The sequence below is a fragment of the Diadema antillarum genome, unplaced genomic scaffold (assembly GCF_040938485.1).
Source record: "Diadema antillarum isolate AM-2024a unplaced genomic scaffold, OU_Dant_1.0 scf00000140, whole genome shotgun sequence".
Lineage (NCBI taxonomy): Eukaryota > Metazoa > Echinodermata > Echinoidea > Diadematoida > Diadematidae > Diadema > Diadema antillarum.
Genome location: NW_027271029.1, coordinates 767,466 through 795,036, shown reverse-complemented (window position 1 = coordinate 795,036; position 27,571 = coordinate 767,466). Strand labels below are relative to the sequence as shown.

The following is a 27,571-nucleotide window of genomic DNA, read 5'->3' as shown; positions in this document are numbered from 1 at the left end:
TTATGTATGTGAAAGATACATGAGGAATCGTTTTGTCCACATTCCATTTTCATTTTCAGTTTTAAACTGCAAAATTGTCAATCTGATGAGAAGATTTCAAAGAATAAAATGCATGATTACTGCAGCTTATTGTCTCAGCTACAACATACTAAAGTTTCAGAGGAAATGGAGCAAAATCAGCTGAGATAAAGGTGCTTAAACGTTGTCAAGTCAATGCATGGTTTTTAAAAAAATCACCTCCCATAGACATAACACGTAAACTTGTCCGATTTTGTGTCTTTACTTTTAATCACAATTTAAAGTATGATGACGTCATCAAATTTTAAAACCATGACATGGACTTGAAAGGCAAATGTTCAAAGCAAAACATATCTGAATTTGGGGTAATATTAAGCTTAAACAATAGAGATACGAGCAAATGAATGTCAGAAACAGTACCTCAAAAAAATTAATTCCACTTTTTTGATTTCAGATGATGATATGATGACGTCATGAGTTTTCCTGGCAATATCGGTACTTGAAACGTTATTTCCAATTCATATGCTTTTGTAATATGCAAGAGAAATATAGGGTCAATGGACGATTTAAAGAGCTATGGCGAAATAAACAAAGACATGTTTTTTCACTATATTTGCAGAAAGACGCGCGCGCGGAATTTCAACTTTGACGCCAGTGCATTCCTTTGTTATAGGTCAAAATCGATCGGACATCAATGAATATTGTTACTCAAAGTATCAGAAATCCAAATCGGTCAAAAAAATTGCATTTTCATGTTAGTTACGCCCTCTGCGCGTGAAATTGCGCGGACGGACGCGCACGCGAGAAAATGTTTGAAACGCTTAAAATTGTCTGAAACTTCGAGATTTCCCATTGGGAAGTCGTTTTGAGCCTTTTAAAATTTTGACGCGCGCGCGTAATGATGACCTGGGTAACTAGCGTTAAAATGTAAGATAGAGCGTGACCTGAACTTTATGTCCACCGAAAATGATACAGAAATGATATCTAGTTATGAAGTTATGATCGATCATGTGACAAGGTCCGAAAATCACAAAATGGCGCCTAGATGACGTCATAGATATGTTACTGTCATGAAAACCTTATTGTAGCTAGATATTGTTATGAGACATGTTGACTGAAAATGTCATGTTATTCCGTAATGTCATTGTTGAGATATTGACGACACAAAATGTGGCAGAAAGAAAGAAGAATAAAAAACGAGATATGAAACTCGTCACGCTGACGAGTTAGGTGATACGCTTGGGGTCATCAGGTGTCGGTCATCTGTGATCGACAAAGAAAAGAATGTGATATAGGCACCTTGAAGTTATATTGAGCGTGCATGCAAAACCGTTTCTCTAACCACTCGGCCACGGGACATCCCCGGAAATGGTAAGGCAAAAAAGAAATGTATAGATATTACAGGGGGAAAAAGTCAATGCCCACTCAACAATCGCGGCCTTGTAACGACTGATGTCGCTATGCCATTTCTGGCAACTTGGGAAAAATACGCGCCGTAGACATTAAGCCTATAATCGGCTGGTTTTGATACCTTGCCTTTAATCACAATTTTCAGTGTGATGACGTCATCAAAGTACAAAACAATGACATGGTCTTGAAAGACAATTCTTCAAAGTACAACACCTCCGTCGTCGTCATTACATACTATGATCGGTTTGACAAAGTCAGCCTCCAAAATTTTGCAGCAGTCGAAGCAATGTGGTCTCCAACACAAAAAAGAGGGATATGGTGTGTGTCTGTGTGTGTATAGGTGCGTTTATATACGAACGTGATTTCTACATGGACGAATATGTAATACAAAATTGAAGAAAAAAAGTAAAATAGCTAAGTATTTTGTTTCGTGATCTTGTGGGGTTCGAACCCGCAACCTCACGTCTCTGAGACGTCGCCTTTAACCACTCGGCCATACGTCTCGGCGAGAAAATATGAGGAACGTAAACTTATGTATGTGAAAGCTGAATCGGGAATCGTTTTGTCCACATTCCATTCTCATTTTCAGTTTTAAACTGCAAAATTGTCAACCTGATGATGAGATTTCAATAAATAAAATGCATGATTACTGAAGCTTATTGTCTCAGCTACAACATACTTAAGTTTCAGAGCAAATGAAGCAAGATCAGCTGAGATAAAGGTGCTTAAACGTTGTCAAGTCAATGCATGGTTTTAAAAAAAATCACCTCCCATAGACATAACACGTAAACTTGTCCGATTTTGCATCTTTACCTTTAATCACAATTTAAGGTATGATGACGTCATCAAATTTCAAAACCATGACTTGGACTTGAAAGGCAAATGTTCAAAGTACAACATATCTGAATTTGGGATAATATTGAGCTTAAACAACAGAGATACGAGCAAATGAATGTCAGAAACAGTACCTCAAAAAACTAATTCCACTTTTTTGATTTCAGATGATGATATGATGACGTCATAATGTATTTAGGGAAATATTGATACTTGAAACGTTATTTCCAATTCATATGCTTTTGTAATATGCAATAAAAACTTAGGGTCACCTGACGTTTTAAAGAGCTATGGCGAAATAAACAAAGACATGTTTTTCGCTATATTTCCACATAGACGCGCACACGAAATTTCAACTTTGACGCCAGCGCATTCCTTTGTTATAGGTCGAAATTGATCAGAAATCAATGGATATTGTTACTTAATGTATCAGGAATCCAAATCTGTCAAAAAATGTGCATTTTCATATTGCTGACGCGCACTGCGCGCGGAAATGCGCGGACGGACGCGAACGCGCGGAACGCTTAAAATTGTCTGAAACTTCGAGATTTCCCATTGGGAAGTCGTTTTAAGCATTTAAAAACTTTGACGCGCGCTGATGCGCACGTAATGATGTCCTAGGTAATTAGCATTAAAAAGTAAGATAGAGCGTGACCTGAACTTTATGTCCAACGAAAATGATACAGAAACGACCTTTAGTTATGAAGTTATGATCGATCATGTAACATGGTCCGAAAATCACAAAATGGCGCCTAGATGACGTCATAGATATGTTACTGTCATGAAAACCTTATTGTGGCTAGATATTGTCATGAGACATGTTGACTGAAAATGTCATGTTATTCCGTCTTGTCAATGTTGAGATATTCACGACACAAAATGTGCCAGAAAGAAAGAAGAACGAGATATGAAACTCGTCACGCTGACGAGTTAGGTGATACGCTTGGGGTCATCAGGTGTCGGTCATCTGTGATCGACAAAGAAAAGAATGTGACATAGGCACCTTGAAGTTATATTGAGCTTGCATGCAAAACCGTTTCTCTAACCACTCGGCCACGGGACATCCCCGGAAATGGTAAGGCAAAAAAGAAATGTATAGATATTACAGGGGGGAAAAGTCAATGCCCACTCAACAATCGTGGCCGCGTGAACATGTATTGCATTGCTAGACGGAAATGCGGCCTTGTAACGACTGATGTCGCTATGCCATTTCTGGCAACTTGGGAAAAATACGCGCCGTAGACATAAAGCCTACAATCGACTGGTTTTGATACCTTGCCTTTAATCACAATTTTCAGTGTGATGACGTCATCAAAGTACAAAACAATGACATGGTCTTGAAAGACAATTGTTCAAAGTACAACACCTCCGTCATCGTCATTACATACTATGATCGGTTTGACAAAGTCAGCCTCCAAAATTTTGCAGCAGTCGAAGCAATGTGGTCTCCAACACAAAAAAGAGGGATATGGTGTGTGTCTGTGTGTCTGTGTGTGTGTATAGGTGCGTTTATATACGAACGTGATTTCTACATGGACGAATATGTAATACAAAATTGAAGAAAAAAAGTAAAATAGCTAAGTATTTTGTTTCGTGATCTTGTGGGGTTCGAACCCGCAACCTCACGTCTCTGAGACGTCGCCTTTAACCACTCGGCCATACGTCTCGGCGAGAAAATATGAGGAACGTAAACTTATGTATGTGAAAGCTGAATCGGGAATCGTTTTGTCCACATTCCATTTTCATTTTCAGTTTTAAACTGCAAAATTGTCAACCTGATGATGAGATTTCAAAAAATAAAATGCATGATTACTGAAGCTTATTGTCTCAGCTACAACATACTTAAGTTTCAGAGGAAATGAAGCAAAATCAGCTGAGATAAAGGTGCTTAAACGTTGTCAAGTCAATGCATGGTTTTAAAAAAAATCACCTCCCATAGACATAACACGTAAACTTGTCCGATTTTGCATCTCTACCTTTAATCACAATTTAAGGTATGATGACGTCATCAAATTTCAAAACCATGACTTGGACTTGAAAGGCAAATGTTCAAAGTACAACATATCTGAATTTGGGATAATATTGAGCTTAAACAACAGAGATACGAGCAAATGAATGTCAGAAACAGTACCTCAAAAAAATTAATTCCACTTTTTTGATTTCAGATGATGATATGATGACGTCATAATGTAATTAGCGAAATATTGATACTTGAAACGTTATTTTCAATTCATATGCTTGTGTAATATGCAATAAAAACATAGGGTCACCTGACGTTTTAAAGAGCTATGGCGAAATAAACAAAGACATGTTTTTCGCTATATTTCCACATAGACGCGCACACGAAATTTCAACTTTGACGCCAGCGCATTCCTTTGTTATAGGTCGAAATTGATCGGAAATCAATGGATATTGTTACTTAATGTATCAGGAATCCAAATCTGTCAAAGAATGTGCATTTTCATGTTGCTTACGCGCACTGCGCGCGGAAATGCGCGGACGGACGCGAACGCGCGGAACGCTTAAAATTGTCTGAAACTTCGAGATTTCCCATTGGGAAGTCGTTTTAAGCATTTAAAAACTTTGACGCGCGCTAATGCGCGCGTAATGAAGTCCTAAGTAATTAGCATTAAAAAGTAAGATAGAGCGTGACCTGAACTTTATGTCCAACGAAAATGATACAGAAACGACCTTCAGTTATGAAGTTATGATCGATCATGTAACATGGTCCAAAAATCACAAAATGGCGCCTAGATGACGTCATAGATATGTTACTGTCATGAAAACCTTATTGTGGCTAGATATTGTCATGAGACATGTTGACTGAAAATGTCATGTTATGCAGTCATGTCAATGTTGAGATATTCACGACACAAAATGTGCCAGAAAGAAAGAAGAATAAAAAGAAAGAAAGGAAGATTTTGACAAACACAATAGGTGATACGCTAAAAGCGTATCACCTAACGAGACATGAAAACTCGTCACATTGAGGACGAGTTAGGTGATACGCTTGTGGTCATCAGATGACGGTCATCTGTGATCGACAAAGAAAAGAATGTGATATAGGTACCTTGAAGTTATATTGAGCATACATGCGAAACCGTTTCTGTAACCACTCGGCCACGGGTCATCCACGGAAATGGTAAGACAAAAAAAAAAAACAATGTATAGATATAACAGGGGGAAAGTCAATGCCCACTCAACCAACGTGGCCGTGTAAACATCTATTGCATTGCTAGACGGAAAAGCGGCCTTGTAACGACTGAGGTCGCTATGCCATTTCTGGCAACTTGGGAAAAATATGTCCCGCAGACATAAAACCTATAATCGGCTGGTTTTGATACCTTGCCTTTAATCACAATTTTCAGTGTAATGACGTCATCAAATTACAAAACAATGACATCGTCTTGAAAGACAATTGTTCAAAGTACAACACCTCAGTCGTCGTCATTACATACTATGATCGGTTTGACAAAGTCAACCTGCAAAATTGTGCTGCAGTCGAAGCAATGTGGTCTCCAACACACAAAAAAGAGGGATATTGCGTGTGTGTGTGTGTCTGTGTGTGTGTATAGGTGCGTTTATATACGTACGTGATTTCTACATGGACGAATATGTAATACAAAATTGAAGAAAAAAAAGTAAAATAGCTAAGTATTTTGTTTCGTGATCTTGTTGGGTTCCAACCCGCAACCTTACGTCTCTGAGACGTCGCCTTTAGCCACTCGGCCATACGTCTCAACGAGAAAATATGGGGAACGTAAACTTATGTATGTGAAAGATACATGAGGAATCGTTTTGTCCACATTCCATTTTCCTTTTCAGTTTTAAACTGCAAAATTGTCAATCTGATGAGAAGATTTCAAAGAATAAAATGCATGATTACTGCAGCTTATTGTCTCAGCTACAACATACTAAAGTTTCAGAGGAAATGGAGCAAAATCAGCTGAGATAAAGGTGCTTAAACGTTGTCAAGTCAATGCATGGTTTTTAAAAAAATCACCTCCCATAGACATAACACGTAAACTTGTCCGATTTTGTGTCTTTACTTTTAATCACAATTTAAAGTATGATGACGTCATCAAATTTTAAAACCATGACATGGACTTGAAAGGCAAATGTTCAAAGCAAAACATATCTGAATTTGGGGTAATATTAAGCTTAAACAATAGAGATACGAGCAAATGAATGTCAGAAACAGTACCTCAAAAAAATTAATTCCACTTTTTTGATTTCAGATGATGATATGATGACGTCATGAGTTTTCCTGGCAATATCGGTACTTGAAACGTTATTTCCAATTCATATGCTTTTGTAATATGCAAGAGAAATATAGGGTCAATGGACGATTTAAAGAGCTAGGGCGAAATAAACAAAGACATGTTTTTTCACTATATTTGCAGAAAGACGCGCGCGCGGAATTTCAACTTTGACGCCAGTGCATTCCTTTGTTATAGGTCAAAATCGATCGGAAATCAATGAATATTGTTACTCAAAGTATCAGAAATCCAAATCGGTCAAAAAAATTGCATTTTCATATTAGTTACGCCCTCTGCGCGCGAAATTGCGCGGACGGACGCGCACGCGAGAAAATGTTTGAAACGCTTAAAATTGTCTGAAACTTCGAGATTTCCCATTGGGAAGTCGTTTTGAGCCTTTTAAAATTTTGACGCGCGCAAACGCGCGCGTAATGATGACCTGGGTAACTAGCGTTAAAATGTAAGATAGAGCGTGACCTGAACTTTATGTCCACCGAAAATGATACAGAAATGATATCTAGTTATGAAGTTATGATCGATCATGTGACAAGGTCCGAAAATCACAAAATGGCGCCTAGATGACGTCATAGATATGTTACTGTCATGAAAACCTTATTGTAGCTAGATATTGTTATGAGACATGTTGACTGAAAATGTCATGTTATTCCGTAATGTCATTGTTGAGATATTGACGACACAAAATGTGGCAGAAAGAAAGAAGAATAAAAAAAAAGAGAAATTTTGACAATCACAATAGGTGATACGCTGATAGCGTATCACCTAAAAAGAGAAATTTTGACAATCACAATAGGTGATACGCTGATAGCGTATCACCTAAAAAGAATCATTCACATTATATCGCCACTTCTGTTTCAGTTTTCTTTGATAGACATTCAGAGTGATTACTGCCCATGTCCTTGTGTCTTTCTGCATGGGAAGGGCTTCCCATCCTTCCTGTATCTTTCCTCATTCTGAAAGCTGCATTCATTAATTTCTTACCTACAAGCTTCCTTGTGCTCCGGGGTTCTTCCCTGTAATTCCATGTTGCAGGATGTAAGCTTCTATAAACGATTATTATTTCTCATGTGCAGCATCATAGATTATCTTTACTAAGTCTTCACTGAATTTCCTTCCCTGACAATCATCCAAAAGAAAAAAAGAAAAAAAATATTTATATATTGGGTCTATGATTTTACTGATGTAACAATGGTGACTGAGTAATGTTAAAGGGGAGGATATTAGTTGCTTAAGCATGAGTGTGATTTTATTAGATTTTTATGCACAAACAAATGAAAGAATATGAGGCAAAGATGTCTTTGAGGTTTTCTTGACCAATTTGCTCTTGTGAATATTGCTGATAGCATTGTATTGCTAAACATGATAACTTCACAAGTATCAAAGTAACTTTTTCTTTTCTGGCATGCCAGTATCAATGAAACTGTACTATTGTGCATAGTTCATGTTCCTCTTTGCACTGAATAAAATATCTTGACCATGTCATATAGGGCTTTCCTTTTGTAGTTTCCAAGGATGTCTGAATTGTTCCCTGCTCATGTTTGCAAATACTTTTCATGAAAGCCATCATACATGTACATCTATTACACATTTACTTGAATCCGTCCGTTGTTGCAAGAAAGTTTGAGCTGTACCGTACTTCACCAAAATGTTTTTCAGTTTTTCACTTCCTGGTTGTACCATGCATCTCTGTTCTCCAGGAATGGTAGTTGTGATTTGTATTAAGAAACCATTCATAGTTCCTACGACTGGAATCCTTTTCAGTGTAATTTTGAAACCTGTTTCATGAATAAAAGCAGTGCCACAGAAAAAAACAAAACACCCGTAACAATACTTTAATAGATTGTGAGAAGAATAATTGTACCTTGTCATCACTTTGAGTAGAATATTGTTAAAGCATCTATAGAGAAATAATTGTGTGCTTGTGAGTGATATCATTCAACAAAAGAAGCATCCAGCATTCCTCGCTTTTGAAATATTTTGTAAGTACAATATGAATGTCTGTGATTGCACTGTTAACCGAAGGCCATGTATAACACAGAGTAGTTCTCACAAGTTACTTTTACTTTCAGTTGAAGGGAGACCAAACTCGACTTTACAAGGCCTGTGTAGAATGTCGGGCAATCCTCTTAACTTAAGTTTGCACATTATGAAGACTCTTTCTTCAGGAAGATGTTCAAAAAGGGAATTTTCTAATTGAAGGTTAGATTTGAGGAAGAGAGGTTGCTCCTAGAATCATAACTTTCATATTCCAGTACAGGAAAGGCACACATGCAATTTCCTTCTTTCATTTTCATCATAGCAATGTACTTGTTGTTGGTGGTGATGTTATTCTCATGGTCAGACGTGAGGGTATTTAGCATTGGCTGGAGTGAAAATAAACTCACAATTGGCATATTTTTGAGATGCAATGATCTACTTTCTTCCACAATTGGCTTTGAAATGCCATGAAACTGTCCGATGTGGTCCATCTTAACATTTCTGATAACCACAAGAAATGTTATTGATAACTTACATCAACAACAACATGAAAACGAAAATTAAAAACTACCAACATTTTGCAAAGGCTCACATCAAATATTGGAGGAAAGGAATGAATCTCAAAAGAAAAAAAAATCCAACCGTTCCTATTCGACAGTCTTACCTCTAAAGAAGTTACGGTAAAATCCTTCAAGAAGAGAGAAAAATATACATTTCATGATCACACAATGGACATGTTGTCAAATAACATACTTTGAACATTGTGCAATTTGTGAAATGATGTTAAGAACAGAATTGTAAAAATCCTACACTTATACTAGGACAGGAATAATTTTTGGATAACAATAAAAGATGAAATCTAAGTGTTCCAACCTGCATCTGCATCTAATTCAGATGTCTTGTGCTCCACTTGAGTAACTGCAGTATCACATGAAAGTCACAGGGAAATTTTTCAGCTGCTGAATGGCTCGGTGGGGGTGGGGGGTGGGGGGTGGGGGATGTTTAGTTTGTATGTAGATGATGCTGGTGCTCCAGGGGTTGCCCTTGGGATGGGGCCAAAATTTTATATTTTTCAGCTGCTGAATGGCTCGGTGGGGGTGGGGGGTGGGGGGTGGGGGATGTTTAGTTTGTATGTAGATGGCCCATTCTCAGTAAAAGCGTTCAAATACGGAATTTTGGTGTCGCCGACATTCCATGACAGTTTGCGGTTCCCTGAAACCTATTAGATACTATTTAAATGTTTATAATATATCACGAGGACTTTATTTGTTAAAAATAAACACAATCAAATGCGGTTGTCTGCCTTTTTGTATAAAATTTTGCTGTTAAACTTCGTTAAGACCCCCAAAACGCAGTGTCGCCGGCTATTTTAGAATTATGTTTTATTGCTCCACTCCGTCCACAAACACACTTTCCAAATATACTTTTCATGGACGATGAGCATATCATATGTGCTAATCACAATACTCACAAAGTTCAAAAATTTTTATTGACTCCTTCTTTATAGCCTTTTGAAACCTGTCGCCAAGTTCACCGCCAGATACGTTACCAGTTTCTTTAGTGTTACAGCATTGCGAAAATAACAAGACTATGCAATGACCCTGTGTATATGAAACCCTGAGGATATACTTCATACATTGCAAGTACTTAGATTTTTTGTGCAACAGCTCCTTATTAAGAATACGGTACAATGTTTGAAATATCGGTTTTCTACACTTTTATTTGGACAGATACGTTACATACTTTTCACGCCACCCACTGCGACAGATATTGCAATGTCAGACAAATTGTATATTATACATTACTCCTCGGAATGACGCATCGATTCAACATTAAAGTTTAGTACAAGTGAGAAATATTTGGTAGATATCGCTCTCACAATTATATGATCGACCATATACGTTACCACAGATACGTTACCCCAGATACGTGACCGAATTTTGCTCATTGGTCTTGTGCTTTCTGGGGATCAAATCTGGTCAAAATTCATCCCTACACATTACATGCTTCGTTTTGTTGGACCTCAGGATTGTATTCTAAACATCAAAAGGACAGAGAGGTGAAAAAGAGCAACACTTCCACATGATTGTTCTTTCTGCGTAAGTGTCTCACAACTTAATGCCAAGTTTTTCGACAGATACGTTACCACATAATCAAAATGCTGAAAAGAAATTGTAAATGTTTTTACAAACAAATCGTTGTGTGCTCATAAACTCCAAAGTTCTATTGTATAAAACCCAGCCACTTTCATATTCTATGCAACAACTTTGAACGTTTATTTTACAAGACGAAGCTAAGATTCAGCATATCAGTTTTTTTGCTTTTCAGATTTAGCAGATACGTTACGTATAATTCAGGGCACCCACGGTGACAAATAATGTTATGTAAAACAAAGTGTTCATAAAACAATTCTGCATAGAAAGACGCTTCCATAAAAAATTAAAGTTATGTTCAAAATGAAGAATATTCAGTAGAAATTGCTCTGTAACTTCACCGACAGATTCATTTACGGTACGCCAGATACGTTACCAAACTTTGAAAGAGTAAAAAGTAGTTTATGAAACGCTTCCGAGAAAAGTTTCAGTGTTCTGTTGCATATTTATTCTAGTGTTTTTCAACATATGAAGAACTACTCAAAATTCATTGATAAGTTGAACAATTATTTATTCATTTTCATTAAAAGGGATGAGCCAGATACGTTACCATAGGTCAAACAACTGTTTAGCATATCGAGTTCATAAAGACTGTACCTACTTCCTTCTAAGTGCCTGCAAAAATATATTTTTTAAACCTTGTTTGTGTTATCCATCAAAACTTAATGAATATTTATAGTCAGATGGATGAATACATTCAGACGTAAGATGAGAATATTCTGTGAATGAAGAACTCAGCTTTCACATTTTGGGCTCTTTTCCACTACATTTCATAGTTTAGATATTAAGTACAATGTTTAAAATGGTTAATTTGGGCTTACATCATTCATTTTTACATCAATTCATGAGGTAAATAATTAAACAGGTGATATTTATTAATTCATACACAGCTAAAATTATTACTTATATTTTACCAGATACGTTACCAAAGGTGATTCGATGTTTTTCAATAGTTATTTCCCCAGGAAAGCAATTCATATTTGTTACCTGTGGAAATTCCAGATCGGATCGTTCCCTTTGCATGATTTGTGGGATTCGAAACTTTATTTGTAAGCGAAATTTGCTAAAAACACAAAGTGAATCTTAAGGTTATATTTCATTTCAGCAAAAAACATATTTTAACCTACCACACAAATAATTTCTACCAATTAGCAAGGGATGACAACATCTTTACCTCTTGAAAAACCCCAAAATCTTTAGGGGGGACAGATGTCTTTTCCTGAACAGAAATTGGATCAAAACAATGAATTTAATTCAAAGTTAGGAGTCCATTGCAACATGTAAATTTGCGGTAACGTATCTGATTGGTGATCAAAAATCATATATGATGCTCTATTTCAATTCATTTTTACTCAATGAATGGCCATCATTTAGAATGTTCCACTTTTTGTCTCGTATTTGACCGGTTTTGAAGTTACCGAAAACACATCTTTGAATGTATTACTTTGTGGTTGATTTTTCGGTTTTACTCACAGGGAATTGAACACTTAATCTGAGAATGGCCCAGATGATGCTGGTGCTCCAGGGGTTGCCCTTGGGATGGGGCCAAAATTTTATATTTTTCAGCTGCTGAATGGCTCGGTGGGGGTGGGGGGATTATAGAAAGGGTGTTGTAGCACTTTGTTTGAAATTCTGTAGAGGTGGAATTTTTTACATGAGTAATCCATTGCGCTCGTCCAGGTAAGATGAATTTCATGTGTTTTAAGTTCCGCAGAATCAAAATATAAGATATTATCACATGCATAGGAAGCAAAAATATTTGCATGCTTGAATTTTTGTGCAAGTTTCATGGCATGCAACATGTGTGGAAATTTCAACAGTGGAAAAATTTCCACTTTTACAGTAGTTTGCCTCAAGTGAAGTGCCATGAAGCCAATGTGTCACAGGCAGGTGAGTCCTATACCCACAGGGCTCTTGTTTTGTCTCTTTTGGCAAGAACTCTTTTATGGTACGTTGTACAAAAGAATTCAGTGTAACTCTTTGCTCTTCCGTCCCACTTTACCTGCAGAGAACCTCGGGCTGACGTCACCAGACTACTACTTCTATCTGAACCAGAGCGGGTCCTACGTAGTGGATGGCACCAATGACGCCAAGGAGTTCAAAGACACCCTGGTGAGTTGACTGGTTAATCTGTTGACTCTCACATGGGTTGATTCCTGTCGCTTTGACACATGGCTTATCTGACTCCAGCGTGTCACAGGAATAAATGTTTACAGTTCCAGGGAGCTATGCTTTCCATGTCTTGGTAAATGGAAGTTAAATACTCGTACTGGAAATGTCAATGTTTTTTGCTGATTGATTTTTAGCGCTGAGGGGCTCAAAAACATATTCATGGGTTCTTGAATTCGCACTGTGCAGTTGTCAACCCATTCAGAATGTGCAGAGAAAATTGTGATGATTATTTTGTGGGTTTCAGAATTTACGCTAGCCAGAAGTAGTGCTAAATACACAAAAATTAATGCACTGCAAAAATTTCTATGTTTACAGTAGTTGTCTTTTGTTGATTTGAACCCTTTCTTTGGGTTTTTCTGTGCTACTCAGCACTCAGAGCACATCAAGGGTTAGGGGAAAATAAATTACCTCCGCCAAGGAAGGAGGTTAAGTGATCATCGGCGTTGGTTTGTCTGTTTGCAAAATAACTCAAAAAATTGTGTACAGATTCAAACGAAACTTGCACAAAAAGTCAATATTGACGCAAGGAACACCTCATTCAATTTTGGTAGTGATCCGAGAATTTTTATGGATTTTTGAAGGATTTTTCGTCTTTTGGCATATAAGGTCAATGAACTGGGAGGTTTACATACGCGCACTGAAGCGCATGCTCTGCATGGCGCCGTGCAGTGACGTAAACAAAAGGCTTCTATTTGGGGAAATTGCTTGTGTGTAAGGGTGGAAATTAGTTGCTGGCTTGGCAGAGGTCTATGCTCTCCAAGTGCTTTTGTAGTTTTGTAAAGAGATCTTTGAGCGAGTATGATATAGGGCTGATGTACTTTCTCTGTGAGAATTGTGAGATATCTAGCTTGCTTCCATGTGTGACAATGATAGTACTCTCTCACACATGTTGATATTCTCATCCACTTGACTCACTTTCCTGGTTCATTATCATCTTTGCACGTCAAGTTTTGTGCTTCAACTTTTACTGTGAAGCTTCTTCACTTTCATCTATTCATTACCACATATGTGTGTATTCAAGGACTGCTAAAGGCTACTCAGGCAGTGGAAGTAGGCTGATTGTCATATCAATCATTTATATGAATAACTGTGAGTGCAGGATTCAGGAAATGGCTTTTCCTTTGTCTGAAAGTAATTCACTCCTGTCCGTCTAGATGAAAGGGAGATGCTCTTTCTCTTTCAATACTGAAAATATTTAATACTTCAATAACTGAAACCATTATCCATTTTCAATACTGAAAATATTTAATACTTCAATAACTGAAACTATTATCCATTAAGCTTCAAAGCTGATCTATGGGATATCCCATAGTGCTTGCAAATGCTGCAATCACCGATCTACTGGATATAATCCATACGACGTAGCAGATACAACTTGAGCGACAACATCATTTGTAGAGCTTTACACAGCCAGTGAACTCTGACCCAACAGTCCACACTCTCTTACCTCCTTCCCTGTCACTGTTGTATAAAGTGGTTACTTAAAATTGGAGTTTACAGCTAACAGAATAGGTCTGTATCAATGTTAATGGTATGATATCTACGATTGTTGGAAGAGCAAAGTGTTTATTCTCTTTGTTTTGTTTTTGTTTGTGTTTTGGGTTTTTTTTCTTTATAGTAATTGTATGCATTATTACTATCATTATCATTATTAAGAGGTTCCTTGTAGTATGCTTTGCTCGTACTGATGAGTTGTTTTTATGGCTTGGTTTGAAAGCATCAAACTTTCCATATAGGTTAGCTTCTATTCCTATCTCGGTAACTCATGTGATTTGCCATTAAATCTAATATAACTTATATAAGTATTTAGTTTCGAGATAGAGTGTGATGTCATGTTGTTTAGTTAACACTAACTGCCCAGTTCAATGGCGCTAACACCTCAACAGTGTTAATAAATTGTTCAGTTTTCATCAACATTGGCCTTGCATGGAGACTATTTAACCTACATGAGGTGTTCCAGCAAGACACACCCATGCAGGGATCTAAGTTGATGACCCATACAGCTACACATAGAGTGTGTCCTTCTGACATTGCATGGCATTGTCCTGGACGTACATCATATCATTATTGATAGCCTTCTTTCCAGACTGGAACCTCCATTATGTTTGGCAGGGTGTGTGTGTGTTGGGGGGGGGGGGGGGGGGGGAGAGGGAGAAACAGCCAACTACCAGGAAACTACAGCAGGGTTTATTGCGGACATTGTAGCAGCCTATAAATCCAAATGGAAGACTGCTCCGTGACCTGTCACTGTTATTGCCCTGTATTTCATCGCTAGGACAGTCGCGGCTCTGTGCGCTGTGCAATCCATCATGATCCTGTTAACATCAGAGCCATGCTATCCAGTCACGACGTTGTGCAATTCTCTGTACATGTAAAATGTAAAGATGCAGCCTGGGGAAATGAGCTAATAATCAACGGCATATGTCTCTTTGGGCACCTACACATGATATTTCAATCACTTTCACCACTCGCCACATCCTATAGGCTCTATCCCTGCAGGAAATGATTAATATATCAATTTATGTACGTTGTAGCCTCCTCACACCCTATCATTCTACCCCACCCCCAATTTCTTTCTCATTACAAGAACAATACCTATAGGGGTTTCTGGGTATGTCTATCCCCCGCCCCCACTTCCTATTCATATGAATGAAGTCTCAAGTGTACTCGATACAATGTTGGTGGAGAAGATGTATGAATGAAAGGAATACATGTATGTAGCCTTCCAAGCTTTGGCATAGTCTTTTGATTATGAGAAGCAAAGCTTTGCGTTGGGTTCACTTGAACGACCAAGACGAGTTTACAACGTTGTGTCCCGCACCATTGATCGATCAGAGTTGCAATTTATCATACTACACCTTGCTAATCATCAGCTTACAATTGATTATCAGTCTGCTAATGCAACCATTAATCTCATCTGCGGTCTAATCAATAGAACGGCAGGAGAGTGTGACTGAGATGTGATTTGATTTGATTTGATTTGATTTGATTTGATTCAATTCGATGCCATGCCATGCCATGCAATGCGATTCGATTCGATTCGATTCGATTTGATTCGATTTGATCCTGGCCAACACAGTAAGCAAAATGGTCGAGAATGTAAACATAGTGTAGAAAAAATGATTTATCTTCTTTTTTTTTTAATTGATAGTGTGTTTATTTGCAGGAGTAACATAATAGGGATAGAATCTGTACTTATAAATGATAAATAGATAATATAAGAGTGCTCTCATCCTATCGATGCAGAGCGTGAGAATGCGTGTACATTATGCAGACCAGTGCCTTGTAGCCTAGAAAGTTGCCAGTGATACTGAAACTGCAATTAAGACCAAGCCTTCATGTGAACGGCTCATGGCCAATGTTCATCTTTGCAGTGAGAGTTTCAGATGCGCAACTACATGTACAGTGTGTAGGTACAATGGTCTTAACCATCCTTTAAAATATGCATTATGAGCAGCTAGTATGGCAGCATGAATAAGGAAAGAGAAAAAGTATTTGACTCATGCTCTCCCCATTTTTTGCTCGCCCTTTCATTTTCCATCAAATTAAAGATATTGTAAGTGTGATAGTTGCCTTGCTGAGAAAATACAACAATCTTTACCAGATGCAAGCTTGGAATTGATAGCATGGCTGACAATGGTGTGACAAATGCTGCACTGAATGGGCTTGAAAATCTGTCAGCTTGATGGAGTGTGTGCGGCTGCTGTGCCAACTACACACACTACAAAATCAGTGTTTGAGTGAAAAGTTGTGAATTTGTACATTTTGGGGAGAATTGTCACAGTTAATGGATTACGGTAATCCTCTCTTTTGGCAAAGCAATCTGTGTGAAGTGTCGCAAATGCCAGTACCCCACCAGGATGAGCCAAAAGTTTGACCAATGCTGTGAAGATTGGACGTTGATATGTTGTGAAGTGGATCCAAATATTGGAGATTTAGGTTGGGTGGAGATGGGGAACTCATTCAGAAAAAAATAATTGATGTCAAGGTTGGGTGCGACCTGGAGGCAGTAGAGAATGCATGTACTTGTGTCAGCAGCTGGCAAAATGATATTGAATAGTAAATCTACTGATTTAATTGATTTCCATTACAGTAGGCTGGCAGCTATATACATCAAACCTATATCTCATCCTTGGCTCTTATGTATGAAATAATTTTCTTTGTACATGTATCGCTACATGTGTATGTATTTATAACAGTTTTTTTTTTTTTCTCCAGCTTGTAAATAATGTATGTCCTGGAATCTTTGATTGTTGTTATTATTGTCATTGCTGTTTTTATCATCATATCATTAGCTGAAAAAATATGATGTGAATACTCATGCAATTATGACATGACCATTGTTATCTATTATTATTTTTGCTTATTATTATTATTATTATTATTATTATTATTATTATTATTATTATTATCATTATTGCTTATTATTATTGTTGTTGTTATTATCATTATCATTATTATTATTATTATCATTGTTATCATTTTCATTATTATTATCATTATTGTTATCATTATTATTATTATTATTATTATTATTATTATTATTATTATTATTATCAATATTATATTTTTATTATTATCACATTTATTATTATCATGTTATATTGTTATTGTTGACACCTTAAATAGTTTGAGTGTATCATCACCTTTGTTATTGTTCTGTCTGTAGTGGCTTTATGCGATCATGAATCTGAATTCATGTTTGTTCTTGTCACTTGTCAGTATCATCATTAGCTTTAAATTCATAGTCACATGGCTGTGCTGTGAAGTGCTTATTCTCTCATGAAGTGCTCTTGTGCTGTTTACGTGTTTTTGGTGTTTTTGTTGTTGTTGTTGAAATTGACCCTTTTGATTTCATTCCCCCTTTCTCTGTGTTGCAATGCTATCCCAGAATGCCATGTCAGTCATCGGCATCTCGGAGGAAGATCAGGAGAATGTCCTGTCCTGCGTGGCGGGCATCCTGCACCTTGGCAACCTGCAGTTTGTGGAGAAGGGCAACTATGCAGTGGTGCACGACGATGAGTGTATGTACATTGTAGTGCTTACATCCATCCATTCCTCCTCTTCTGAAACTGTAAATTGACAGGGGGCATTTGTTCTTGCCACTGTCGTTCCATTCTGGCGACAGATGACAGAGAATGATCTCTGTACTTTAATACCATGTACTATGATTTTGAAGAGCGCTGACGTGAGCCCACATCAGTTTTCAGGGGAAACTGAAACCTTTGGATTTCTCTGTAAAATTTGTAGGTTTAGGAATTGCAGATGTTAGAAGTTTACAAATATGTTCCCTTACTTGACAGGTACATGATCAGCGAGTGTTACTCGTAATGTTTAACAAATCTGAAAGGACAGTTACTCGTATTAAATATTTGATGTTCACAAGTCTGATGAAAAAATATGCCACGAGGAAACTTGCCTGTAAGTACATGTAGACGGTGTTATACGCAATATAGAAGTAGCAGTCCAATGAAAATCTGTGTAGAAATTGACCAAAACAAAATAGATGTTATGAGCATTTTGAATGTTAGCACATCGTATGGAGTACCGGCAATGATTGCTTCCTACACAGAGTAAAGATGGGAAAGTAATGTCGTGTCTGCTAAATTTGTTTTATAATGATTCTATCCCTGAAGGTGTTGTACAGAATACAGAAGTGGCAGTCCGATGAAAACCTGTGTAGAATTTGACCAAAACAAAATAAAGTTATGAGCATTTTGAATGTTAGCATATTGTATTGAGTAATAATTGCTTCCTACACAGAGTAAAGATGGAAAATTAATGTCGTGTCTGCTAGATTTGTTTCATAATGATTCTATCCCTGCATTGGTCAAGAATGAAGTTTTGAACATCCGCATCCATTTTTGTCCTCCAATAGTTCTGGACTTCCCTGCATTCCTGTTGGGCATTGACCGTGAGGCACTACGACAAAAGCTGACCAGTCGGAGGATGGACAGCAAGTGGGGCGGGAAGGCGGAGTCCATCGAGGTCACGCTCAACCCCGAACAGGCTGCGTACACGCGGGACGCCCTCGCCAAGGCTGTCCACTCCCGCCTCTTTGACTTCCTCGTCGATGTGAGTGGATCTGCCCCAAACTTACCTTTGGACCAGAGCAGTTAATGCAGAAAAAAAAAATGCTGAAGAGATTGGTGAAATGCTCAGTGAAAGTTTGACAGCAATTGGACACTTTGTGTAGAAGTAATGTATTTTGAAAATGTTGATTGATTTAATGTGCTGCCATCTCTTGATGGAAACTCTACAACAATTTACGATGTCACAGTGTCAGAACAATTGAAAGGGAATATCAAAAGGATTTTCAACAAAATCATGTCATAGCTCCTGTAAAAAACATGGAGAATGACATTTGCCATACCATATCTCAGTAATACATCAAAGGAATGTGCACATTCAATAAGAAATTAAAATTCTGTTTTAAATGATGAGCAAGAGATTACTTGTCTTTAGGTCCTATTCCTCTAAGCTGCTTGATTGATGCAATTCACCCTTTTGTGAACAGAGAGTGCTGACATGCACATTTCATGATAGGAAAGAACAAATGAATATAATTATAGTAGGTGCTTCATAATCAAACTATCAGGTGTTGAACTGTATCTTTTGTGTGACCTGCCTTCCTCCCCAGTCAATAAACCGTGCCATGCAGAAGGATCGGGAGGAGATCGCCATCGGGGTTCTCGACATCTACGGCTTCGAGATCTTCCAGCAGAATGGCTTCGAGCAGTTCTGCATCAACTTTGTCAACGAGAAGCTCCAGCAGATCTTCATTGAGCTCACTCTGAAGGCAGAGCAGGTAAGACTGCAGCTTGATCTTTCCATCTTTGATCCTCAGGGCAGATGTTGCGGTCTAGAGGATCACACACTGCAGTCTTAAATGAGGTTTAGGGTTCAGGGCCTGCTACTATAACGCCTGTATTTTTTTAGCTTGGGACTTATCCAGAATACACCTTTCAAATGAGGGGTGTATACATGGATGCTTGTTGGGAAACAAACTGTTAACATTGCTCGATTTAGAGAGTATGTACTGTAAAACAAGATATATTCGCGGCACGAAATTTTCGCGAATTGGAGCCGACGGCCTTGTTCGTGGCAAGAAATTTTCGCGAATTGCCACTTGCGTTCAATGCATATAGTGTAGATAAGAAATTACGCGTGCATTTTAATTTCGCGAATCTTGGCGCTCGCGAAATTCACGACATTAAAATGCACGCGAACATTCCTCGTTTTACAGTATGCCCAAAAAGTAATAGCCTGATGAATATGGAGCAAAGAGAGAAAGTAATGAGTAAGTAATGTAAGAAGAGTCCAGCGAATGCCTTAATAATACATTGCAAAGTGCTTTGAGGGCTGCAGTGTCGTCGAAAGGTCATAAAACAGACAGTTGTAGTCAATACTAGAATAAAGAATGGCAAGCAGTATGTGGATGGACTCTGGTACAACAGACTTGGCTCTGCGAATCCTAAATTTTGTTTCCCTTTCTGTGGAAGCGTCATACTTTCCTTTGATACTTGGGAGCAGAGGGGGTACCTTAAAAAGATGTTGCAATGATGACGGTGGGGTGTTCTGTAAGAGCAGTGCTAAAGCTGTATCATGGGGTTGTACCATTTGCATCTTCACAGCTCTTGGGTGGGAAAGTAGTGTCTGTGTTACAGGTGCAGCTACCACTTTGGTAGAGACCATGTTGAGAAAGTGATACAAACAAATCATTTAAACTCACTTCATAGGAGAGTTCATTGAAAAAGATGTTAGTTATTGGTGAAGCTTATATTTTGTTAACAATTGTTACCTCTTTTGTCGTTCATTTCTGTATTTCAGGAAGAATACATCTCAGAAGGAATCAAGTGGAAGCAAATCGACTACTTCAACAACAAGATTGTGTGTGATCTCATCGAAAGCAAAGTAATAACGATTTACATTTCTTGTATCTCCTTTGCTGAAAATACAATTTTATATTAACACATGTTTTGGCAGAAAGTTGTACGTTTGTATGATGGGGCATATAGTTATGTTGTTACTATCCTAAAGAAACTTACTTTTGTCAGTGACATAATGGTATTGGTGATAACGATGATAACAACACTCACAATCCTAAAACCGAAAACTGTTAATTGCCAGTGATGCTCATATGTCCTTAATTGTTCAGCTTTTACTGATGTACTTGGTCAATGTATTTTGTGTAGATTTACCAATCACATCTCATAGTCATGCAGTCCAACCTGCTCTAGAGACCACCTGTCTATACTGACCACCTATTAATAGGGACCACATGAAAATCCCCTGAAAAAACAAAAACACATTGTTTAAATCTGTGCACAGGGAACACCTGCCTAACATGACCAAACAACAACCACAGATTCGGTTCTGCTGTATAAATGATTAAAAAAGTGTTTCCAACAACCTTCCAGAGGTGTGCTGTATGGGAAATATCCAGCTCACTACAACTGAAACCTGTCGACAATGCAACTGAAACTTGTCGATTACTCTTTAGACAAGTGGTGATTGTTTGATTCAGGGAGACCAGCAAACATGAATAAGTTTACATAAGTATTATATTTGCATAATGTAATACTGTGGTGTACATGCACTCTGCGTACAGGACATCAAAGATATCTCTCACAATAACTTCTGCATAGAACCTGTCTTCAACAACCACATTTCGTATTTCCCTTGAGCGTTCCTGGTACACAGGTTTAACTGTATATGCCTGAAGTGTCATGTATGTTATGTATAAGTTTAATAACGGGAACTTCCATTTGATATTCCCTTGCCCTAACTTTTAGCTAGTCATCATACACCACACAGTTCACATCTGTCTGCCTACCCTCCCTCCCCCTAGGTATCATTCCCTACCTTCCCGCCAGAAAAATAATATTTAAAAAAAAGATAGGTAAACGCTATAAAAAAAAAAGTAATGAACAAACAACAACCTCCATTGTTGATGTTTGGTAGATACCTCCTGGGATCATGTGTATCCTTGACGATGTGTGTGCCACCATGCACGCTGTCAGCGAAGGCGCCGATGAGAAGCTGCTGCAGAAGATGAACAGCGCCGTGGGAACGCATCAGCACTACCAGGTCCTGAGCGGAGGGTTCGTCATCCATCACTACGCTGGACAGGTGAGGGAGGGTGACATGATTATCATGAAGATTTTGTTCTCTTTGAAAAGTACCTGTTGGCTGGAAATGTTATTTGATATACATTTGTCAAAAGTATTTAGCTCCTCACCTTTTTCTAGTAAAGGAATTGAGAGAGTGACCCCTGGTGACCAACAGAGCACATGATGTCTAAAACTCTTGATATTTGACTGTACTTGTAGCCTCGTGCAGTGACGTAACAAGAAAGACCCTCTATTCCAACCATCCTTCCTGTTCTTCTTGGCATACCTGAATTCTTCTCCCTTCTGCCATATGCCCGTGATGTTTTGTATCCATTGAGTACCACGTGGGGTGTACATCACCAAAGACTTGATGTGAAGACTTAGTTTTGACACTATTTGATTTTCTGATGTCTTGCACAACTTAGAGGCATGTTAAAACCACCTGCTCCGTGAGGTATAGGAGCTGATGCAAGCACCACAAAGAAAAAAGCCTCAGTAGCAGTATTACAGTCATGGTAATTCTTGCTTTTTCTGATACAAGAGTTCTTGGTCCATCTGGACTCTCTGAAAGTCTGTGTTGCCAGAAGGGTTAAAGGGATCATACAGTTTTAGTTGAGCCTTAACTGCAGGTTTTTATCATTTTTTGGTGAGATAGTGAGAAACCTCTAATGAAATATGAAAGAGCATGTAATTCCAAGAGGGATTCAATGTTTATTTGATGAAAATTGGTTTTGAAATGGCCGAGATATCCAAAACAGAGCGATCCTAGTAAAGTGTGGGACCCACATTTTATTGCAATCGTTTTGTTTCACTTTGTTTTGGGATGTTTCAGCTATTCCAAACCCGATTTTTATGAAATAAACTTTGAATTCCTCTTAAAATGGTATGCTCTGGACTATTTCAAAAGTGTTTCTTGGTATCTCGCAAAAAAAGTTCAAGCCCAATTTTCATCTCCACCAATACTGTACCAGCCCTTTAAATTGCTGTTCAAATATGAGATGATTGAAATGTGTGGGTTTTTTTTGTTTGTTTGTTTTTGTTTTCAGGTGAGGTACACTGTGGAGGGATTCTGTGAAAGGAACCGTGATGTACTCTTCACTGACCTGATCGAGTTGATGCAGTCAAGTGAAAAGTGAGATGCTAAATATTAGGGTGAATTTGTTACTTTAATGGGCAATGGTTAAAGTAAGCACTTTGTATGTTACATATAGAGCGTAGAATCCATGAGGATGTTGCAGTCTTGTGTTTTACAGCTCTTGGAATCATAGACTATAGAGTCTTCTAAACTGTTGTGCCCATATGCAATGAAATCCTTTTTATAGGGTGGTATGACAAGTGTCAAGAAGAAATTATATTTTCATTATGTGTAGCAAATGAAGGCTATTCAGTATACCTATTTGAACTCTGTCTAAGTTACAGGGATGGCAATAGCACTGTGTTTCATCAGCATAAAGAAAAAAAAAAACCCATGTCATGTTCAGGTTGGATTTGATTCATACAGTAAAATTAATAACTAGAACAGTAGTAGTTTTGGTAGAATCAAGACAAATCATGAGTGAAGCACTTTGACTTTCTGCACCTGAAACAAACAATAAAAATGCATGAACCAAAAAAAAAAAAAGCTGAAAAAAAAGACAAAAATATTGCTGTACCTCATGAAACACTAACAATGAATAGTAAAACTTCCAACAAAAAGAAACTACACCAACCCATGGAAATGTGGCCCTGGGACTCAATGGGATACACCACAGATTATCTTAGCACCAAACGTTCTTTTGTTATCATTTTGGTATAGTTTGAGTAGGGTTTACATGGTTTAGTGTGGATGCAGTAGGTCACTGGGGATACCACACGCAATTTATACCACTCTGGATAAGAGTACCACCTGGTGTGTTTGTTCTTCTGTCCCCATACAGCTCATTTTTCCACACACTGTTCCCAGAGAAGGTCTCGGGGCAGGCCAAGTCTCGACCCAGCACAGCCAGCAGCAAGATCAAGGTAAAATCTCACCTGTTTCCAGGGCAACCACATCAGGACTTGCCCTGTCTGAATGAGAGACCAGTGATCCTGTTTCATGAAAGTATTATGAGAGACTTTTTTGCTCATAAGACACACTTATGACAGACTTCATGAAATGGATTTGAAAGTCTCGTAATAGCTACATTGTACGTGCAAGCAACTTTGGCCATTTTGAGAGTTATGTAATGACTTTCATGAAGTAATCACATAACTGTCTCTACATAAATCTCAGAATGGCCAAAGTTGCTCTTACATAGCTATGAGAGATCTTCAAAGAGAGAAGTAGAATCCATTTCATGACGTCTCTCGTAAGTGTGTCTTGCGAGCAAAAAGTCTCATGTAAGACTTACGTGAAATTGACCCCAGGTAGCGTGGGGAAACATGGATGGTCAGATTGATACAATCTTTATTCGCTGCCCACCAGGGTACATTGACCCTAACCAGGCCGGGCTTTTTTGGGTGTTCTGTGGCCGGGAAGGGGTTGATTCAACCCCCCTCCCCCCCCCCCCCCCCCCCCCCCCCCCCGCAAGATCTCGGCCGTCGCTCGCGCAATCGCCATGAAAATTGGCACATACATTACCTGTGGCGTAATCTACCAAACTATACAAAAAGAAATGGAAATTTTTGTCGTAATGATTAATTATGTTAATATATGCATAAAATCCTACTTTTTGCTCTAAATCAGAAAATAAAGCTCCTAGAATCCTAATTTTTGGTGATAACATTTGTAGCATTCCTAACAATGTACTTGAAAAAAAAATCTGGTATCAAAATCAATTTCTTATTTTTTTAATTGTTTTATGAATTTCTTATATATTTCTTTGTTTTTTCGACCTTTTGTTTTATCATTTTTTTCGCAAAATTTATGACAGAACCTATTTCAAGCGTAATTATGCTAAAATTAATTAGTTTCAGCCTATGAAAGTGAAAATAATCATATCTTTATGAATAAGAAGAGAAAACTCCATTTGCTTAGACTTTATACACAAAATCACGTTTGTGAGCCATTTTCGGTCCGAAAGGTATGTACTTTGTATAAAAGGTTGTGCAGCGTCGAAACGATATGCGCAATTTTCGCGAAAATGGTGTCAAAAGATGCGCGAGACTTGAAAGTAAAAAGTCAGCAGACGCCGCAGTCAAAAAATTTCGCGCAGTGGAGTAGTCGCGAAAAATGTCGACCGGCCTTTTTAGGGTTAAAAAAACCGTAAATAGTGCCCGGTCAGCAAATAGGTGCATCAAAGTGTCACTCATTGATCGACTCCCAGTCAAGATTCTTCAGCTGTGTGTGTACTTACATAGGGATCAGTAATAAAGCTGAACACAATTCGTAATGGCGATTCTCAAATATGCCTGATCCAGGCCAGCCATCGTTAGATACTACTTCATGGCATCCCCATGTTACCAGGTCCTTTAAAGGGGACTGCTGGGCTTATGATGACTTAAAAATTTAATATCCTGAAATTTAAGAAAAAAATAATCATTCCTTCTGTTTGTACTCCTAACTCCAAACTTTGATGATCAGAACAAGAGACAGGTTTACCACGAATTCATGTCAATTCCTGTCACAAGGTTAAATCGAGGCCTGTCAATAAACTTTTGTTCATGTGATTCTTATTGTATGCAGACCCAAGCTAATAAACTGGTAACAACGCTGATGCAGTGCACCCCACACTACATCCGCTGCATCAAACCCAACGAGACGAAGAGACCCCATGACTGGGAGGAGAAAAGGTAATGATAAAATATTTGTCTGTGATGAGAAAAGATTCAAGAGATTTGAGGAAGAGATGTTTGCGGTAACACCACGTATACATAGTCTTTACTGGGACCGTTGCTTGGCTGGAGCCTACAGAAAGAGGAGAGTGGAGGAGGGACGAGACATAGGGAGAGTGTAAGGAAGGCAAATAGTAACAATCCAGGGGAGTGTTTCACAAAGCTGTTCGTAAAGTTACGAACGATTTACGAGCGACTGGTGATCAGTTCTTGTGCTGAATTATTGAAATTCTGATAAGTACATGTATAGCACTTCAGAACTGATCACTAGTCACTCGTAAGTTGTTCGTAACTTTACGAACAGCTTTATGAAACACCCCCCAGGGGCAGTGGTGAGCTGGGAGTTGAAGTTGCGCTAGTGGAGACGGGAGAATAGGAAACAGAGAGAGTTGTAAAGGAGAATAGAGTAAAAATCAGGTAAAGAGTTTGGGAATCGTTGGGAGGAGAAAGATGAAACAGAGAGGAGTGGAGAGAGGAAGAAGTTCAAGGTTGAAAAGTCATGGAGATAGGAGAGAGAAGGGAAATAGACGTGAAGTTCCAACAGTTTCATGAAACGAAGGGAGATAAACAAAGTCAATGAGCAGTGCAGACTATGGAACATGGAATGGAAAAAATGAAAGGAGGACATATGAGATTAAGGAAGAAGGTAAGTCAAGGAGAGATGAGACTATAGTGTTAGAAAAAAAAAGGAATAAAGAATGAGATTTTTTTTCCTTGAAAGAAGGGAAGCTAAATAATTTGAGAGAAAGATGAAAGATGAAATCTCTTCAGGTTCACTTTGTCAATTGCAACTTTGAAAAACACATTTCAGTGTGTGGTAAGAATATTTCTAAAATTCTTCAAGGTGCATTGTCATGTTCAGTGGCAATTATGTTTAGCTGTATTTGTGTATTTATAAGCATGTACAGAAAAACAGTTATTTCAATATGAATGTTTTTGTGAATGCAAGTAGAACTTTATGTTTGTGACTAAATATTAAATTCATAGGCATTGATACAGTTAAGCATTAGATTGGGATATACCAGGAAGAGAGGAGTTCTGAGACATCCTAAACATGCACATGGAAATCTGTCACATTTGCTGTATGTTAGGTAAACATTTAGTTTTATGTTATGGCGTGATATTGAAAAATAAAAGATTATAATCATTGAGCAGTAAGCTTTTGCTACCAATGGTTCAGCATGTATGGCTTGGCTAGTATTTAGATCTGAATCTAAACGACAGGCAGTAAGAGCATGTAAACCAAGATGGTACAGGCGTTTGGCAAGATGAGATGAAAGCTGCTGGTTACAGAAGACTGCAGACAAAGTGTCTGGCTTCAGACCATGAGACAAACTCCATAAGACTTTGGAAGAGACACTCGCAGAGGACATTAGAGTATCAGGTCTTGCCTCATTAGATATCACAGACCAGGCAGGTTGAGGAAAGGCCATTTCATTCATTTTCATTCATTTCATTCATTTTCATTCATTTCATTGATAATAGAATAAAAAAAGGTTCAACCCTGCAGAGTGAGAAAACTTGAAGTTAAATGATGATTTTGTAAAGTTAACAAGCATGCACTAGGACTTTGCAAAGTTTGTGATGTTGTTGTGCAACTGCATGACAGTTACACATTGTTTAGTGGTGACATGGACCAGACTGACTGCAGTGTGAACATCATGAAATTGAAGGTATGGTTTGAAAAATATATGTATGTATATATTGTCTTCTTTAGGGTGTACCATCAAGTCGAGTACCTTGGACTGAAGGAGAACATTCGAGTGAGGCGAGCTGGATTCGCCTACAGGAGAGAATTTGACAAGTTTCTCAGGAGGTGAGTTGG

The 27,571-nt window shown here is 38.1% G+C and overlaps 1 protein-coding gene across 1 annotated transcript in view; it reads left to right on the top strand.

Annotated features, from left to right (window-relative positions):
• LOC139721220 (unconventional myosin-If-like) overlaps positions 1–27,571 on the top strand; it is a 113,784-nt gene that overhangs the window by 31,165 nt on the left and 55,048 nt on the right. The window contains exons 8-17 of the mRNA XM_071632543.1: positions 12,678–12,781; positions 17,733–17,865; positions 18,720–18,916; positions 19,482–19,649; positions 20,672–20,755; positions 21,806–21,973; positions 23,001–23,086; positions 23,871–23,952; positions 25,598–25,704; positions 27,464–27,562. Coding sequence (XP_071488644.1) covers positions 12,678–12,781; positions 17,733–17,865; positions 18,720–18,916; positions 19,482–19,649; positions 20,672–20,755; positions 21,806–21,973; positions 23,001–23,086; positions 23,871–23,952; positions 25,598–25,704; positions 27,464–27,562 — 1,228 coding nt within the window. The remainder of the gene's footprint in view (positions 1–12,677; positions 12,782–17,732; positions 17,866–18,719; positions 18,917–19,481; positions 19,650–20,671; positions 20,756–21,805; positions 21,974–23,000; positions 23,087–23,870; positions 23,953–25,597; positions 25,705–27,463; positions 27,563–27,571) is intronic.